Source organism: Notothenia rossii, assembly GCF_949606895.1.
Source record: "Notothenia rossii genome assembly, chromosome: 1".
NCBI classification, from domain to species: Eukaryota; Metazoa; Chordata; class Actinopteri; order Perciformes; family Nototheniidae; genus Notothenia; species Notothenia rossii.
In genome coordinates this window covers 64773041-64789832 of record NC_136912.1, presented here as the reverse complement: position 1 = coordinate 64789832, position 16792 = coordinate 64773041, and the positions used below count along the sequence as shown (strand labels likewise).

The window sequence follows — 16792 nt, the reverse complement described above, 5'->3', positions numbered from 1 at the left end:
TTTTGGCTTACACGCCTTTCATCGTAGTGGAAAATGTTGTCACATGCAATATGTTTGGATAGTTTCACCATTGAAATGCGTTTGATAACACTAGGTGCTCTAGTGCCAAAGTTGTGGCCCTAAAGAAATATCAACTATTCATTTGTATGGCATCCAGAGCTTCCACATTTTAGGGAATATGTTTTTTGATTTAAAATATCATCAATGTCATAAGCAATGGTTACATTAAAACCCTCCTATTGTATTCGTTTCCCCTCCTTACTTTGGTGTTCGCGGTCAAATTTGACCGGTCCTGTTTTAACTGCTATTACATTAACACAAAAACCATGAATCATCACCAAATTTCATTCATTTCATCAACATTGTATGTTGAGTTGGCACCTCAGCTCAAAACATACAAAAACACAGAAGAATAGAAAGTTAACCCATTGAAATGATATGAGAGCAGTGCTACAAACTACAATTCCCATTAAATAAGCGCCCAACAATCGTTACGAAGTACACAGAGCTGACATATTTGTAGTTCTTCCGGCGTGTGTGCGTGGACTCGTTCGACTTGTCTTGCGTTGACGGTCGTATAGGCTCCATTCCCTTTCAGAAATCCGTCAATCGGGCGCGATCCGAAACCAAACCCTGTGTTTAAAAAAATATAAAATACAAATTTGCACTTTTGCCTCCTTAGCAACGGCAGTATCGTTTGGGTGGCGATCTGAGTTCGGGTACCGTATCTGTGACGTGACAAAGGGTCGCCGTGACAACGTGGTGATGAGATGTGGATAACTTTCCAGATAAAAACCATCCTGATACTCGAGTTGTGGTTTTCAATAAGTGAAAAAGAAAATTCAAAGTAATCACTACCATTTTAATATCTCAAGCATTTGTCCCCAAAAGCTTTCAAATGTAGTAGCAAAACCAGTGATCCAGATCAGGATCATTTTAATTAGGCCTATAAGTAAATGATATAATAATAATACATTTTATTTTTAGAGCGCTTTTCTGAAACCCAAAGACGCTTTAGATGCAAGCCTACCTCCAAAGCGTTATACTTCGGAAGTTAAACAAATTAGATAAGGCAGAGGATGGCAAAGTACCAGATTTCACACATGAATATGCTTAAAATAGGTTATGGTGTTCCTATCACTGACAATGAAATCATGTAGTATTTCAACTGTAATTTCCTAAAAAGTCAAATGCATTTTGGTGGAGGTTTTCATCTTATTTCTAATAGAAACATATTAAATATGACTCAAATGGAGCATATAAACAAGAGAACAAACGTGCAAAAACAAAACTGGTGTTCAAATAACAGATTTTATTTTTATGCATTATCCCGGAGAATTCTTCGGCTGCCAGGAATGAGCCCACTCCTTGCCACTGAAAACAGAATGGAATAATGTTAGTTACAGTTACTGGTTTCGTCTTTCCGAAAAGCATAAACCATGTGTGAAGCAAACATCTTATAACTCAATTTATATAAGTAAATGTTTCATTTACCATTTTGAAAAAGTGAACATAGAAATGAAAACAAATGTTCTAACAAACAATAAAAACAAACAAAAACACATACATTGACAACAATGAAGTTAAACAATCATTTGTTCCTACACTACTTCAGCTGCTTCAGAATAACAGCAGTGAAATATATAAGAGGACTGGTGGTAGATTTGGATGTTTTGCATTTGTTAAATATCATGTGTTTGTTCTACAACATGGGACTACATCAGATGACACGAAGCCAAGTAACTGGAAGATATATACCATACTGGACAGGGCTCCCACTCCACCAACATTTCTGCTTTTCCCTATCAAGAGAAGAAAACAAATCTCTAATTTCGGAAAGACCAAACGCATATACGCTATTTAGCAAACAATTGTGTTGGAAGTTTGTAAATCATAAAGCACACCCTATGCATTACTTTTATTCCCGTCTAACATTTCTCATTCTTTCTTTTATTACACTCCTGATGGGGAAAGTTTCTAGGCGAGTGTGGTAGGAGCAATCTGTGAACATCAAAGCAGGTTCCACATACAGTATTAGTCATATTAGAAATAAAATAAATACAACTATGAACACTAAAGTAGCAACCAGACTTGCACGATGAAAAGTGACCACACTGTTATCACTGGTCAAAAGTTACTGTATACATCATTGAAATGGAACCAAGCTGCTCTCAGTCCTAACATGGGATGCTTGTTTGAATGGCCATACCACTGCTGAGCCTGAGATGACCAAAGAAAATACTGCACTGCTGCTTCCTTTACTGCCTAGCATTCTCATCACCACCTTATCAACTATGACTGTATGTATTTTAATCTAATTAGACAATTAAGGCCCTTTGGATTTTTGGATAATGTATCAGTTATAGTTATTAGTCACAATATAGCATTGTTAACTCACTGAAGAAGCATCAATCACTGCGTTTACATGCACTTTGCTAAAGTACATGTCGATAGATTTATTAGAATACCAATCAATTCGACTCATGCAAACGTTTATAATCAGTCAAAATACTTAATACTGTTAATATACCTGACTTTTTCTTTTTGCGTCTAGGACCAAGTACTGTGTCCCTCACGGACCCTGTCCTGACAGCTGTGGGATGAAGAAGAAATATTATTATATACATACAGTACACCAAGTTAAGCTTAAACTCAAGTTTCAAAATACATCCCACAAATGCAGCATCACATGATGCAATAGGTGTTAGGTACAGATATCTTTTTGTTATTGCGATTTAATTGAGGTTGATCTATGAAGTCTAGGTGTTTTGTTGTCTTGCCTATATAATTGACTCCATACTTTATGTGTAAGGAATAGTTTGATAAATATTAACATGTTGTGCTGTAAAGTTAAATGAATTTAACTTTGATTAAAAAACCTAAGTTTATTCCCCGTATGTTCATTATGGGACAGTGTCGTTTCTAAATGCAGTTCTTGAGTATAAAGTTTAAATATGCTGCATGACGTTGTTGCATGAGTTGCTTCAAAGTTTACCCCTATGGTCAGGGATTGCTTTAGGTAGACCACGATATTAATGATATCAACCTCTCGTACAATATATGGGCATGAGCCAAATCATTTTGATGTAATCGACCTACTGCCCAACGCTACAATGTAAGAACCTTTCTGTGTGTAAACCAAATCACATAGGAGTTTTATTTGGGGATTTATCAAATGTAAAGTAAGCATGCTGTTGCTTTGCATTTTTGTGTGAAAAAGGTATAACCATATAGTAACCACATGTCTGTTCAGGAATGAAAGACTGTATTTTTCTAAACGTTTAATATTTATTTATATCCGAGTACCTAAGGATATACACATACCCAAGTATCCCATTTTCCTTTCATATTTATGAAGTTGGAGGTGAAATTGTTATTTAGATTAAGCTATTGTTGTTATTATTATTTACCTATTGGAACTAGGGCTGGGCGATATGGTCTCTAAATGATATCGCGATATTTACTGACTATATCGCGATTTACGGTATATATATCGCGATATTCTGAAATGTCGTCTAAAAAATAAAAATAATTTTTTTTTAATTTAACCCCCTGATGTTTACAGTCACGCCAGTATGATGATTCTAGTAGTCCCTGCAACATATGTCTTCATTAAAAAAAATCGACTAATAATGAAGAAAATTAACACATTTGTTGCAATAGTAATTTATGCACTAACTACATTACTACTTGTAGGCTACTACAACATTTGAATCATCAGTTCTTCCTCATTTTCCTCAATTGTTCATATTTGGTTTATGAAAATAATGATATTGTGGTCATTGTTCAAAAATGTCTGCTATTATTATGAGTAGTATTATTATTATTAGTAGTATAATGCGCTTTCTGTCTTCCTGTCATTATCAATTAGACATGTAATGGCTATGTATTAGATTAGATTATAACCTTCATTCTCCTAAACTGCTGGGACATTTCCCTATAGCCAATACCTTCTATATTTTCTACTCTTCACTTACTTGTCAGCATAGGTCGGCATTTATGTACAGAGCCGACAGAAGACCTTGTTTATATGGGCATCATATTGAGAGCTGCAGTGACGCGTCCTAAACCAGGAAGGAAGCTGCTGGTTCCCTCGACAAAAAAGCAATGGGATTTCTCCACAGGGTTTTGGAAAATAGCTGGAAATAAGGTCTGTGGAAAACAAACCTGTTTGATAAATGCACGTTTTTTTCAGCCGGATAATCTCCACATGTCTACCCTACTTTTATAATTTTCGAATCATAAATCTAATCGATAGATTATAAAAGGGTTTTAGGACGCGTCGCTGCACCACTAGAAGCCAACTCCATCGATCAAGCTGGCTGAAACTTTCTCTCCCTCTTCTTCTCATGCTCCCTGTCACTCTCCTTTAACTCCTCCGGTGACTTTATTTTATTTGAAGATAGTTTTTTGTCCGGCGCTCACGGGCAAACGGGAGCCTGCTCGCGCTGGCTCTGCAGCAAACAGCTGCTGCGAAGCCAGCGCGAGCAGGCTCCCGTTTGCCTTTCACCCAACAACGACAACCGCCTCACGAAACGCTATGTTGTAGCGTTAATAAACGAAACAATTTAAGACAATTGCTTGTCAAAGTACCTATAGGCCTACCACTGGACAATTTTATTTTTTTAAAGCAATATTTTTAGTGGCCCGAGCGGGCAAGTGGAAAGTACGTTATGCTGGCCCGGGGTGTCTAAATAGTGCTTCCGAGCCAGCGGGCCATTTAAAATGTCGAGCCCTGCTCTCTGTCACTGTGCATGTGTGTAATGTTTGTGTGCAAGTTAGACGGGGCCTGCGTGTGTGCCTGCGTGTGTGACTGTGTCTATGAGGGAGAAAGGAAAGCTCATTTTGGCCGCGGCGGGAAATTGACAATTAATACTCGATGTTCACGATGTGGTCCTTTACGACATCGCATGGAGTGCAATCCACGATGTATCGTGTAAACTCGATATATCGCCAGTGCTTGAATTGGGCCGGTACTCACCGGTACGCAGTACCGGCACTTCTGATTTTTACCCATGTGGTACCGGCACTTCTTACTGAGCAAGGTGCCGGTACTCAGTAAAATGCCGGTACTCAGCCGCCGGCAATATACGTATATATTGTAAACGCAACGCAGCGCAAATGAGGGTCTGACTCTGCCTCACAGTCACAGAGGGTGACTGGCTGTCTACATGACGTGGCCTGCCGACATTGCCACTTTCATACAGATCATACTAATGCCCTCGATTGGTCTCTGTGTGTCATTCAAGCTTGGGAGGGTGTGTGTGGATGTGTGTGTGGCGCGAGCGAGCGAGAAAGCGCGCGCACTGGTTACGTGTATTGTTGTTAGCATCTGGTGCTAGCTAGCTGCGCTAACGGATATAGGGAGCTGTTTCAACAACAAGGTGGAGGGAGAGTCCTTTGCTGTCAGACTGAGAGGCTGAAAACTACAGCTCTGGTGAGGTAAATTACTCTCTGAGTCTTTAGATAGTTAACTTAGTTTAAGTTATCTCAGTGGGTCTCAAACGGTTCGGTCACCATTTATGTAAACACATATTTCCATTTGAGGGGGTAGTGATTAGTAAAATACGCATGAATAATACAAACAAAATGTTAACTAGGTGAAAAAAGGTAAGATAAACTTGTTGAGAGCTAAAACTAGTCTTTGCTGTTGCCTCAAAGAGGAGCAGGGGGGAGAGGAGGGAGACAGGAGAGGCTGATTCAGGAGCCCAGACACACTCACAACTATAAATGAACCAAAAACAAATAAATAAACAAGTTTCAATGTTTTTTCATATTGGATATTGTATGTTATTGGTTATGGCCATGTACTTATGATTTTATGATTATTTAAATGTATACATTTTTGTTTCATATGGGTGTAGTCTCTTTATTTCCCCCTCAAAATGCACCAGATTGACGCATTTAAGTCCAACATTTAAAAAAAAATCTTACCGGGGGAGCATGCCCCCGGACCCCCCTATAGGATTTGAGGACCGGCCCCACTGTTCCCAAATAGATTTGCAATTTTTTAAAATTGTAACCCATCTCCATATGTCTCTTTTTGGGTAGTAGATTTAAACTAGAGGGCTATCACTTTGTGCAGCAACGCTATTGACAAATAAATCCAGCAAAATGGCACAAAAAACTGGTAGTGGCCTCAGGGACGAGGAGTCATTTAACCAGCCAGTAGGAGTCAAGCTTTACTTTCTTTTATATCCATAAAGAAAAAGTAAATCTGTTTACAGTTGTTTCATTATGGATGTTGAGAGGTATCCATATATCTCTTCATTTTGCTCTCAAAGTGCACCAGATTGATGCATCTAACTTCAATATTTAAAAAAAAATGTTCCCGGGGGAGCATACCCCCGGACCCCCCTAGACTAGAGGGTGTCAGGTCCACTCCCCACTTATAAAAATAGCACTTTACCACTGCACCCCCTCTAATCTCAGATGCACCCTGAGTCATTTTGTTTAAGTACAGTGAGCCTTTCTAAAATATACAGTAAAGAGACAAACCCACCAGCATTATAGGCTATACTATGACTTTGTGCCAAATACTTGTTGCTGATTTAGACTACTGGCACCTTTTTTATTCCAATTCAAGCACTGTATATCGCCCAGACCTAATTGGAACAATCATTATTCCCAAAAATGCAAGAAGTGCAATTAGGTGTTTTGAGATATTGTAGAAGCACGACTTGTCAACAAGTTACCTACAATAATTTTTTAGGAAAATATCGGAAAACACTCTTGACTTTTATAAATATAAAAGCTGCAAATCTCAGAGAACAAATGTCACTGTGTGTGCTGTGTGCTCTGCATGTGTGACCATTAAAGAGGGTTTCATCCCTCCGATTCTATCTATCTATTTTATTACCTGGCCCCTCCGTGGTGGTAGCCTGTCTCACATCATCCCGCTGGGGCTGCTCCTCCTGCCCCACCTCTATGATGGTGCACTGCTTCACGGGGGGGGGGGGGTCTTCAGCACCTCCACCTGCACGGTGCTTGTCTCTGGCACCTGGCTCTCTGTGGTCCCTGCCTCCTGCCAGTTGTTTTCTGGTTCAGATGGGTCACAGGGTGTGAGGTTCAGCGTGACTGTCTCTTCCTCAGGATCTTCCGCAACCCCCTGGCCAGTGGAGTCCTGTGTCCAACCTGTGCAAGTTAAACAAATGTTGGTCTTGACTTGCTTAAGACAAAGAAGTTAACTCATATATCTAGAAATAAGAAATACAGCGTGCTTAAGGTATGTTTCCAGACAGGGTCAAAGATATACTCGTCATGTCATAGGACTGTGTGCAGTCAAAGTTAATAGCAGAGAAATAGTGGTATTTATCCAGTCAACCATTTATGGTTTTGTTTTTGCGATATTATTCTTCCGATTTGGGTCAACATTCCATGTGATGTGACATGTCAATTTGTCGGTAGACAACATATAGACGTGTGCTAGTATGTTCCCTTACATTATTTACATCCACACATTTTGTTCAGAAATTATGAGACTGACGCAAACACGTTTTGCATAAGTGCAATCAAATAAGTAGCAAGTGGCTTTGGATAAAAACATAAATGTAATGTAAAGGGACCTCTGGATGCACTGGATAACTGCTTTTGTTTAGAACCCGAGAAACATGACCTTAATACAGAACTGCCAAACTGAATATGTGGTCAACTGGGATCGTCTTCATGTATTGTGCGCTTACCATTAACCTCAAAATATTTCTCCCTTTTGGGCGTTGATAAAAGGAAATTGCTTAAGGGATGGCTCAAGCCTAAACATACATTTCAGTCATCAAACCTAACTACCTTGACATTAACAACTTTACAACTTTCAATTTGTATACAATGAATGCGCAAGTGGTAGCACAATACCCCAAAATGGTTTTTCAAATTCACGTAAACTTGCCTAACTATTTCCTGATAAATAACTGTTAAATGTCCACAAGTCCCCTCTGCAGAGTAAGCCATGTCTCATTAGGCTACATACTCAGTGTTTAAAAATGTATTTATTGTATGTAGTTTGCTAAAATAATAAACAGTCAAACGTTGTCCATATCCCTAAATATTTTGCAATTACTTTCAACTTTTGTAATACTTTGTAGCTAAAAAAAGTGACAGTTAACAGGTAGAAAGGATGTGTGTTAGTTGTCTCACAAAAATATAGTTTGCCAAACCCAAATAAATGGCTCGAATGACTGCTTTCTGGCTGTATCAAAGGATAAATACTGGATCAAGTTGTTGTCCCACAAGATTTGGATGGATTGAAAACAGTCGCTGTAAGTTGTTGTTAACTTAACTGACTTTATTAAATGAGTTGATCCAAACTCATTCCATATAACTGTGTTGGTTATAAGGACATTTTAAGCTCTCCATTGATACAAACATTTTGTGTACACAATACTGTGAACTGTGAAGATATAGTGCAAGCATCTCACCTTCACAAAGGTACTCATAAAAAGTGCCTATCTTGTCAAGGTAATCCTGGGCATAGGCGGTCAGTGTGCAGCGAGGGGTTAGGATTTCACATTTGACGTCCTTCTTCCTGGTCTCCTTGCCAAGAAGCAGCACTGGTTTAAAGCCAATGGCATGGAGTTTCTTAAGCTGTAATGACAAAATAATGTATTTACTGTTTAAAGAAATGGAAAGGAAACATCAACAACAACTATATAACTACAACTATAACATCACTGATGACAGCATCTAGTTGTATACCATTAATAAACCTATGCTGAGTTAAGCTTTTGCAGAATCATGTGTTTACCAGGAAGGGTTACACAGTAGAAGCAGAAAATATTTTATAGACAAACACAAAATACAAATAAATTAGTATCCTGAGTCCCAGTTCAAACCCTGATAATCTTAAAGTTAAAGTACAATAAGATACAAATGTGTGACTACTCAACAATTAACAGTTAACACTTACAATGACTATTGCATAATAAAAAATGTAACACAATCCAAGCATAGCTTGACACTGTTGAAATTGAAATTGCGTGCTACGATGTAAAACGTTCCCGTATGTTGTGGCTGCAGTCGTAAGAGTAATATAGAGTAGTAACATACAATTATGTAGTCTTATTAAAGGTGGGGTAGGTAAGTTTGAAAAACCGGCTCGAGATACACTTTTTGTTATATTCCATGGAATGCTCTTAACATCCCGATAGCAATGGATATCTTAAGTGCTTTGACAAAAAAATCCATAAAAAAATTTCATCTGTGGAAGCCGTAATACTGTAAAAAGCATGACCAATCATCTGAGCCGGCCCGGCTAAAGTAACTGGATGGCCTACCTGCCTGTCAGCCTTCCATCTGTGCACAAACTTATCTCGTGCCCTCATTGGTCATGTGCGCGTTCGTGTGTGTTGGAGGAGGGGCTCTATAAGGAAGTGGAAGAATTTCTCCGGTTGTGTATTTTCAAATTCTAGCGATCTCGAGCCGGTTTGTCAAACTTACATACCCTACCTTTAAGGTCTAAAAGTGTGAACATAAGCAAGAATGGAACACAACATGGAAGTTTATTTAAATGTGTAGTTAAATTAAAATAGTGTCCCTTGGCTGTGAAAGTTAAGATAAGAGTAGTTTTAAAATGGAAAGAAAAGAGAATATTAAATAATACCTTTGCAATAATATCTATATTTGAAGTTGATATCAAAGTGTATATTGGTTAATAAGATACAAACATCATTAAGAAATAAATGTATATAAAAACAACATTCAACTTGATCCTGGCCCTATATATTGGCAAACAGTCAGGGTCCGTCTGTGTCAGTTCTTTGGTGTCAGCTTGGTGTGTCCGGGCCTTAACATACAGTAAAAAGTGTACATACCAAGACAATGGCTTCATCCTTGATGGAAGCAATGTTGTGGTTCTTCTTCCGCCCTGACACCCAACCCCCTTGCTTCTCATCAAACCTCTTGAGCTTCTTCTCAAGGCGTGGCTTTTTTGGCTGCTCCTTAAGGCAATGTCCACAGATCTTCTGTGCACAAAATAAAATGTTCTGACAGAAGGGACATGTCTTTTTTGTAGACCCACTTGGCATGATTAACATGGGATTACAAACAAACAGACAGACAGACAGACAGACAGACTGACAAACACAGGAAAGTAGAGAAGTACACAACATAGATAGAAGGGTGAATAAAGAAACAGATGATAGATATAAGAGAGCTAGATAGGGAGATAGGGAGATAGGTTGAGTTTGGCTCTTAAAAGTGCCGTTGGTTTTATGATGGTGTAGATCAGTGTATGGGTTTGTGGTGTGGGTACAGGAGCTGCAGGAGAGAACAGAAAAAGTGAATTATGTAGTGAAACTAGCTTTTTTAAATGCACATTGTGACGGTTTAACTACTTTAGACAGACTGAGTTCATTTACGTGTTTCCTGTTTCATACGCGTAACAAGCACATGGACTATGCCCCTCCCCCCCAAACATATATTAAAATGTCGGCCAGCGTTAGTAGTCATGTGTAAAACAAAAGCGATTAAGATAACGTATAACTCACACTTTAACACCGACGTATGTAGCCGTAATTAAGACAAATATTTTTCACACACCACTTATGAGCTGATATAAATGTAGCTAAACTAGTTTAAGCTTATGTTGAACGTGAGCTAGCTAGCTAGCCGCCCGCAAGAATAATTTCACATTAATGTTGCTTTGCTGATTATGGCGAAAGCATTTCTCAGACTTAGAACAGTTCAGTATGTATGATGAACCATGCGAGTAAAGGCCTAAAAAAAAGCCCCAATTATTAAATCTAAGCAAAACATGTATCAGACTTTAGTGACCCAACTTACTTTGTCAGAGGATGGATCGCAATGCCGGTGGCAGCGTCTTTGGCCAATAGAGAGGCGAAGTCCCTCCCCTTCCGGGAGCCTCCATGGGACCCCGGAAGCGGAAAATTATACATAGAAGTCAATGGAGAGAGAAAAGTTATCTTTTGATCCCGTTTGAATTGTGCCACGAATGACACATATGATGTTTGTCAATCTTAAACAATCATTTCCATGCAAAAAAAGTCACAGTTTGTCGTAAAACTGCTGAAATATAAGACTATGAATAATACGCAACTAGAAAGACTACAAATCCCAAATGCATTCTGGGTCGCGTAAGTGATGTCATAGGCGATAATGCTCCAAGACTGGTTGTGACTCGCAAAGCAAAGAGGAAGAAGACTGATTTATTCCCTCCAATAAATATAAGAGATTGCTCCAATAAATTCACTTTTACAAGATGCCTGTGTGCTTTGTACGAGGTTGTAATCACAAAAGAGATCATACCACTTGCTCGTTCTATCGCTTCCCGTCTGATGAAAGGACCAGGAGTTGTTGGACCAAACATATCAGGTAATATACATGTTTTGCATGGAACATAGTCAAGTTAGCTACCTAGCTAGTAGCGAGCATGTTAGTTAGCATTATATTACATTACTTAGCCTTGTCATTTGTATTAGCCTTAACACGAAGTAAACCGAAATGTTAAACAGTAAGAGTATTCATGATGGTAAGTATTTTGTGAAACATTTGAAGAGTAGCCTATCGCCCCCTCCACCAGGTGCTAAGGGGGCGGGAGGTAGGCTAACCCCACATTAGTATCAGCGATCTTTTCTATTTAATGCTATCTGCACAAATGGTTAACATTGACCATTAAAAGATCAGGCAGTTCAGGGAGAGTCGAAGGAAGGAAGGCAGGCAGCTTTGCATGACATTCTTCTGGACGTGTTTCATTGTGATGATAGTGAGAGTGAGTCAATCTGTTTGTTGGAAAGACAGTAGTTGAGTGATTACTGAGAGAAAATTATTAAAAGAGATAATTATTCAGTGTTGTTACTTTAAAGTGTTGTTACTGACCTTTTTCTCTTTTATTTTCTTTACCTCACCTGTAACTGCTGAGACCCTGAGGAACAAGCACACTGGACTGACCTGCTCTGGCAACCTGATTTCCACTGTACGTAATAGTATTTGGTTATGGTATATTATTTATATACATCAAAGGCACAATGCACCCCCCAGAGACACACATGTATTGAGTGTGATATTTTGCATTGGTCATGTGAAATCATCTTTACATACTAGAAAACTGTAGGAGCGGCAACTTGTTTTGAAATTGAATTTTTAATATCCGATAATAAAGTTGATCTGTTTTCTTTATTCTTCTCTCTTCCCAGCTCCATCCATCACCATTCTCTGTTCCTGCAGGTCCTGCTTGCTAATCAATATTCATATTTTTTTACACAATTACAAATAAAGTCAATGTATTGTATGACATGAAGTTGTGCTTCATTCTGAGTCAATAATACATTCATTCTGCCTTCAGCTGCAAAATTATTGTGGACTGCACTGACATCCATGTAGCTGCCCCCCAGTAAGATGAACCAAGCAAAGTTGACATACTCAACATACAGCTGTACTCTTAAGTTTACATGAAGAATTTGTGAAATATTGGTAATAACAGGTTTAAATGATTATTAGTAATTAATTATATAATTTTCTCATCGTAGATGAGCAGACAGGGAGCAGATGAGAAAAGCAGAATATGCAGCTGCCATTTTCCACATGGAAAAGAGAAAGGGCCAAGTGTATTTGAGTGGACAAAAGAGAAATCCCAAATACGAAAAATAAAATTATACAATTTACAGATATGTATACAAATAAATATATATCCTATATACACCATGTATAATGATGGTGTATGATGTAGAAGGAAGTGTGGTAGATAACAAGTAAATATAGAGTTACATACAGATCCATGTTACAGCAAAAGATGGAATAACTAAGAAGCACGCAGTATAATAATAATTACACGCAACAATTAAATAACTGCTCAGCATCTCCACCACAATCCCAATCTGCTGTGTCCTGTTTTCCTCCCCTCTGCATAACACCCCATCACACATACGAAACACAACGCAGAGTCCGAGGGTGTTAAGAGTATGTTTATTTAAATGTCCTCCTCTCTACTGGCCAACACAGGGAGCATATGCTGGGTGTAGAATTGTTCCAGGAGGAGGAGATTTCCATGCCATGCAGGGTCTTTGGGGATGGAGAGGATGATCGCCTCCATCGTGGTCCACAGCAGCAGAGACTCCGGTCTGTGATGTGCAGCTGTTATATAATATACAATACATTTTTTTGAAAAACATTTGATCAAAAAATAAAGATTTGGTCAGGATCTAGAGTCAGTGTGTAGTTTATTAATTAATCAATGCTCTCTACATTAGGAAAACACATACCAGTGTACCAGAGGGAGTCACACACAGCTGTGCCTAGATAACCAAACAAATTGACAACAGGGATGCAAACTCATCAGGTATGAAAAAGGTGACAAGGATCTGAGCCCCCTGACCCCACAGAATATCGGCTTTAAAATTAGGAATAACAGGATTTTAGCAGTCAGAACAACTAAAGCAGCAGTGTTAATATTAACAGAAACGCCATAGAGTCACATCTAATAGAAATATATAAAAAGCATTTATTTTAATTGTGTAGCAGTCAGTTTATAATTTTGGCAGCACTGTTGAGCATTTTGAAAATGTATTTTCATGCCTCTGTGCAAGGCTTAGTCTTTCTATCTTTATAGCCACTGGTGTAAAGTAACCAAGTTCATAAACTCAACAAGTACTATACTTGGGCACAATTTTGAGATACTTGTACTTTACTTAAGTATTTCAATGTTTTGCTACTTTGTACTTCTACTCTACTACAGTTCAGAGGTAAATGGTGTACTTTTACTCCACTACATGTATGTAATACCTTTAGTTACTTTACAGATGTGGATGAATGATGTGAAATATAATCAAGTGTTAAATCAGACTTTAGTTCCACCTGGAGTAAATCCAAAAGCTACCCTGCCTGCAGTATACAAAGTCATTCAAACTAGCTGCACCTTTACCAGCTTTGATAACACTTTAATGATCAGTCATTATAAAACATATCATATTATTCTGAAATGGACCAATCTGCAAAATGACTACTTTTACTGTCGCTACTTTCACTATATTTTGATAATAATAATTTTCTACTTTTACTTGAGGAACATTTGGAATGCAGGACTTTTACTGTAACAGAGTATTCCTACACTCTGGTACTTCTACTTTTACTCAAGTACAAGAACTGAGTACTTCTACTTTTAATCAATTTCAAGATATATACTTATACCACCTCTGTTTATAGCCTATGAAAAAAACGATTAGAAAACGAAGGCTAAAGCTAACGTTAGCAGATAGTGACAATGTATGCTAGTTAGCTAGCTCAACGATAATATTGCGACGGGGAAAAAAAACTTTTCAGTGCATATCACGCTCTGCCGCTCCGACAGGGAGCTCTACTCTGAACACCTGAACGGCCCGTTCTAACAGCTGTTCACCAGCGGTCCAGTCTGTGCCACAGTGACTCCGGACGCACAGTTAATATTAACGAACGCACCGTAGGTAATGTAGCTGCTGAAGCTAGACCATCATCGCCGAGCAGCAGAGGCTTATTATACATCATGAGCAGAGCCGACAGGCAGGAAGACTCGAGCACACAGCTCGCGCTTCATTATAATATATAAAAAAAAAGCTCGCGGCCGCACATTAATCCGGGTCCCAGACCCCCTCCCATACCCCAAAAATATTTTTATTGCAGATCTACAGGAATCATAAAAACGACCTATTTTGGATTCAAAACGGAGAATTTCGCCGAAAGGTGACAAGTTTGCATCCCTGGACAAGATAACCAAAATCCTTGAATCTACACACAGCAAATAAACTCAAATGACACAACGAGATGTAAAAAGGAGATCACACATATAGTCGATATAGAACTGGCCGCTTCAATCTGAAGAGCAACTAAAACAAAACACGGGAGTGTATCTTGTTCTTGTGAACACTAATGTTATCCAAAGCATACACAGACACCACAAAGTTCTTAAGGAGAAAACTAGTTGCTAAAACAAAACACGTTAGTGTACCTTGTTAGCTAGCTGACATTAACCTTAGACATTGCACTCATATTACTCACTGAAACCTTGTAAAGCCGGTCCCGCATGCTGGCTCTTACAGAACCGCTCCCTTTCGTGTATGTACAGCTCTCAACATGCCCAGACTTGTAGTGATTTTCACCTCTTTTTATACTTTTTCGCCTCATTCTGAAAGAAACAGGTGAAATTTACTAACGTGACAGCCATCTTTGTGATGGTGACGCGTATTGTGCGAGACCAGAGACCTGTAGTTCACTGAGCGGTTTCACACAAAAAAAATTGTAACTTCACAGTTTTACGACACATTTTTATTTTTTTGACTTGCAAAATGTTCTTTTAATTTGACAAACATCATATGTGTCATTCGTGGCACAATTCAAACGGGATCGAAAGATGACTTTTCTCTCTCCATTGACGTCAATGTATAATTTTCCGCTTCCGGGGTCCCATGGGTCGGAAGTAGATGGGCGGGACTTCGCCTCTCTATAGGTGGTGCTCTGAATGATGTAATTTCCTGTACCGATTATACAATGAAATATTAATACATTTCCTATATTTTGACACGATAACTCTTTAATAACCTAAGTAGCCTACGGACAAAAACAAAAAAGTACATATTGCCTTATAAAATGCAGAAAAGTTTAAACATCTAACATGATAATAATAAATAAAAAATAATGATATCTTAAACCAAAATAAATAAAATGGAAAATTAACCGACAACAACAATTTAACATAAATAAAACAAGGATTAAAACAAGGATAAGTTTGACTCAATGTTGTGTAAAGTACCCGTTATGGTTAAAAAAAAAAAAAGGGTTAGGGTTTTTTGAAAATAATACAGCTTCCAGCTTCCCGAGACACGAAGAGGAGACATGAACAATTCTTCCACTTGAAATGCGTTTAAACTTTGTCAGAGAGATGTTTAATCGGTTCATTTTAATCGGTTAATAGTTGGTGTTTAATACTGGCAACTTCTAATTGTTGGGGGGGGGCGGCGTTCGATCCAGTTTCGATTCCGTAACCTTGGCGCACTGCCACTCCAACATCCAATCCCGACTTGAAGTTTAATCACGGGGACTGTAGTCCTAAACAATAGCTGGGGATTATGGGTAGTGTAGTGTCTTCGGCCATCCTAAACTCGATGATGCTCGAAATGTCCCTTATAGGCCTACGTCTGTTTCCGGTTATTTTTATTTTGAAATTCAGTTCCTGAAGGACGGCAAAAAAGCCAGAGATTATAGAATCAAACAAATAAATAAAAACAAGGATAATTGTGTGTTATTGTTGACTAAATAACAGTGTGTTATTTTGAAAAGAATAACAAATTAGAAGGAAAAATGAGCCCCATTTATTTTCCTCACAGACAGCAACAAAAGTCTGAAATGATACGATTTTAAATAAAAGCAATAATCGTGGCTTGATATTGAGTAAGAACATGTTTTTATGAACCACACAGCTTCCGGTCTTCCTATAACACGTAATGCCGTGAGACTACCAACAGAAATACATTGCTTTTAAAATCGTGCTGTGCAATACAAAAAAAAAGGGGAAAGACTACCAAAAGAAATACATTGCTTTTAAAATCTTGTTGTGCAACACGAAAAAAAGGGGAAAATCGTGTTGGTGAACACAAATCAATAGATTAAAAATCGTGTTGGTGAACACGAAATGCCGTGAGACTGGGTTGTCACACCAGCAATGAACCGCTCCAGAGTTCGCAAGCAAGCGCTCCGAGGCCACCTATTTTAGCGGACCAGAGTCCGGTTGTTTAGTTCACTTAAGAGGTCTCGGACTGTGTTCACACCGACCCAAATGAACCGCACCAAGCGGCTAAACGCACCAGGGTTCGAT

The 16792-nt window shown here is 38.6% G+C and overlaps 1 protein-coding gene and 1 long non-coding RNA gene across 4 annotated transcripts; one reads left to right on the top strand and one right to left on the bottom strand.

Moving 5' to 3' along the window:
* Positions 1–1292: 1292 nt before the first annotated feature.
* Positions 1293–10048, bottom strand: LOC307039147 (uncharacterized protein). Of its 3 annotated transcripts, XM_079680972.1 has the most exons (6): positions 9807–10048; positions 8415–8580; positions 6860–7134; positions 2531–2593; positions 1759–1802; positions 1293–1374 (listed from the first exon to the last, which is right to left on the bottom strand). In XM_079680972.1, exons 1-3 carry the CDS (start codon positions 10026–10028, stop codon positions 6944–6946), a joined length of 579 nt encoding a protein of 192 aa, XP_079537098.1. In that variant the 5' UTR covers positions 10029–10048; the 3' UTR covers positions 1293–1374; positions 1759–1802; positions 2531–2593; positions 6860–6943. The 3 variants fall into 3 exon arrangements, with proteins under 3 accessions (XP_079537098.1, XP_079537099.1, XP_079537097.1); XM_079680973.1 differs by lacking the exon at positions 1759–1802; XM_079680971.1 differs by lacking the exons at positions 1293–1374; positions 1759–1802 and adding an exon at positions 1879–2001.
* A 786-nt stretch (positions 10049–10834) lies between these two features.
* On the top strand, positions 10835–12246 carry LOC307028219. Its single transcript, XR_013804895.1, has 2 exons — positions 10835–11926; positions 12147–12246. It is a non-coding gene; the product is annotated as an uncharacterized lncRNA (long non-coding RNA).
* The last annotated feature ends 4546 nt before the right edge of the window (positions 12247–16792 follow it).

Excerpts from the sequence above, each read along its gene's own strand:
- LOC307039147 (XM_079680972.1), bottom strand. The coding sequence starts at position 10,028 with ATGTTAATCATGCCAAGTGGGTCTACAAAAAAGACATGTCCCTTCTGT. Across the intron at positions 8,581-9,806 it reads AGGATGAAGCCATTGTCTTG|CTTAAGAAACTCCATGCCAT; the intron begins GTATGTACACTT and ends TTGTCATTACAG. Across the intron at positions 7,135-8,414 it reads TTATGAGTACCTTTGTGAAG|GTTGGACACAGGACTCCACT; the intron begins GTGAGATGCTTG and ends TAACTTGCACAG.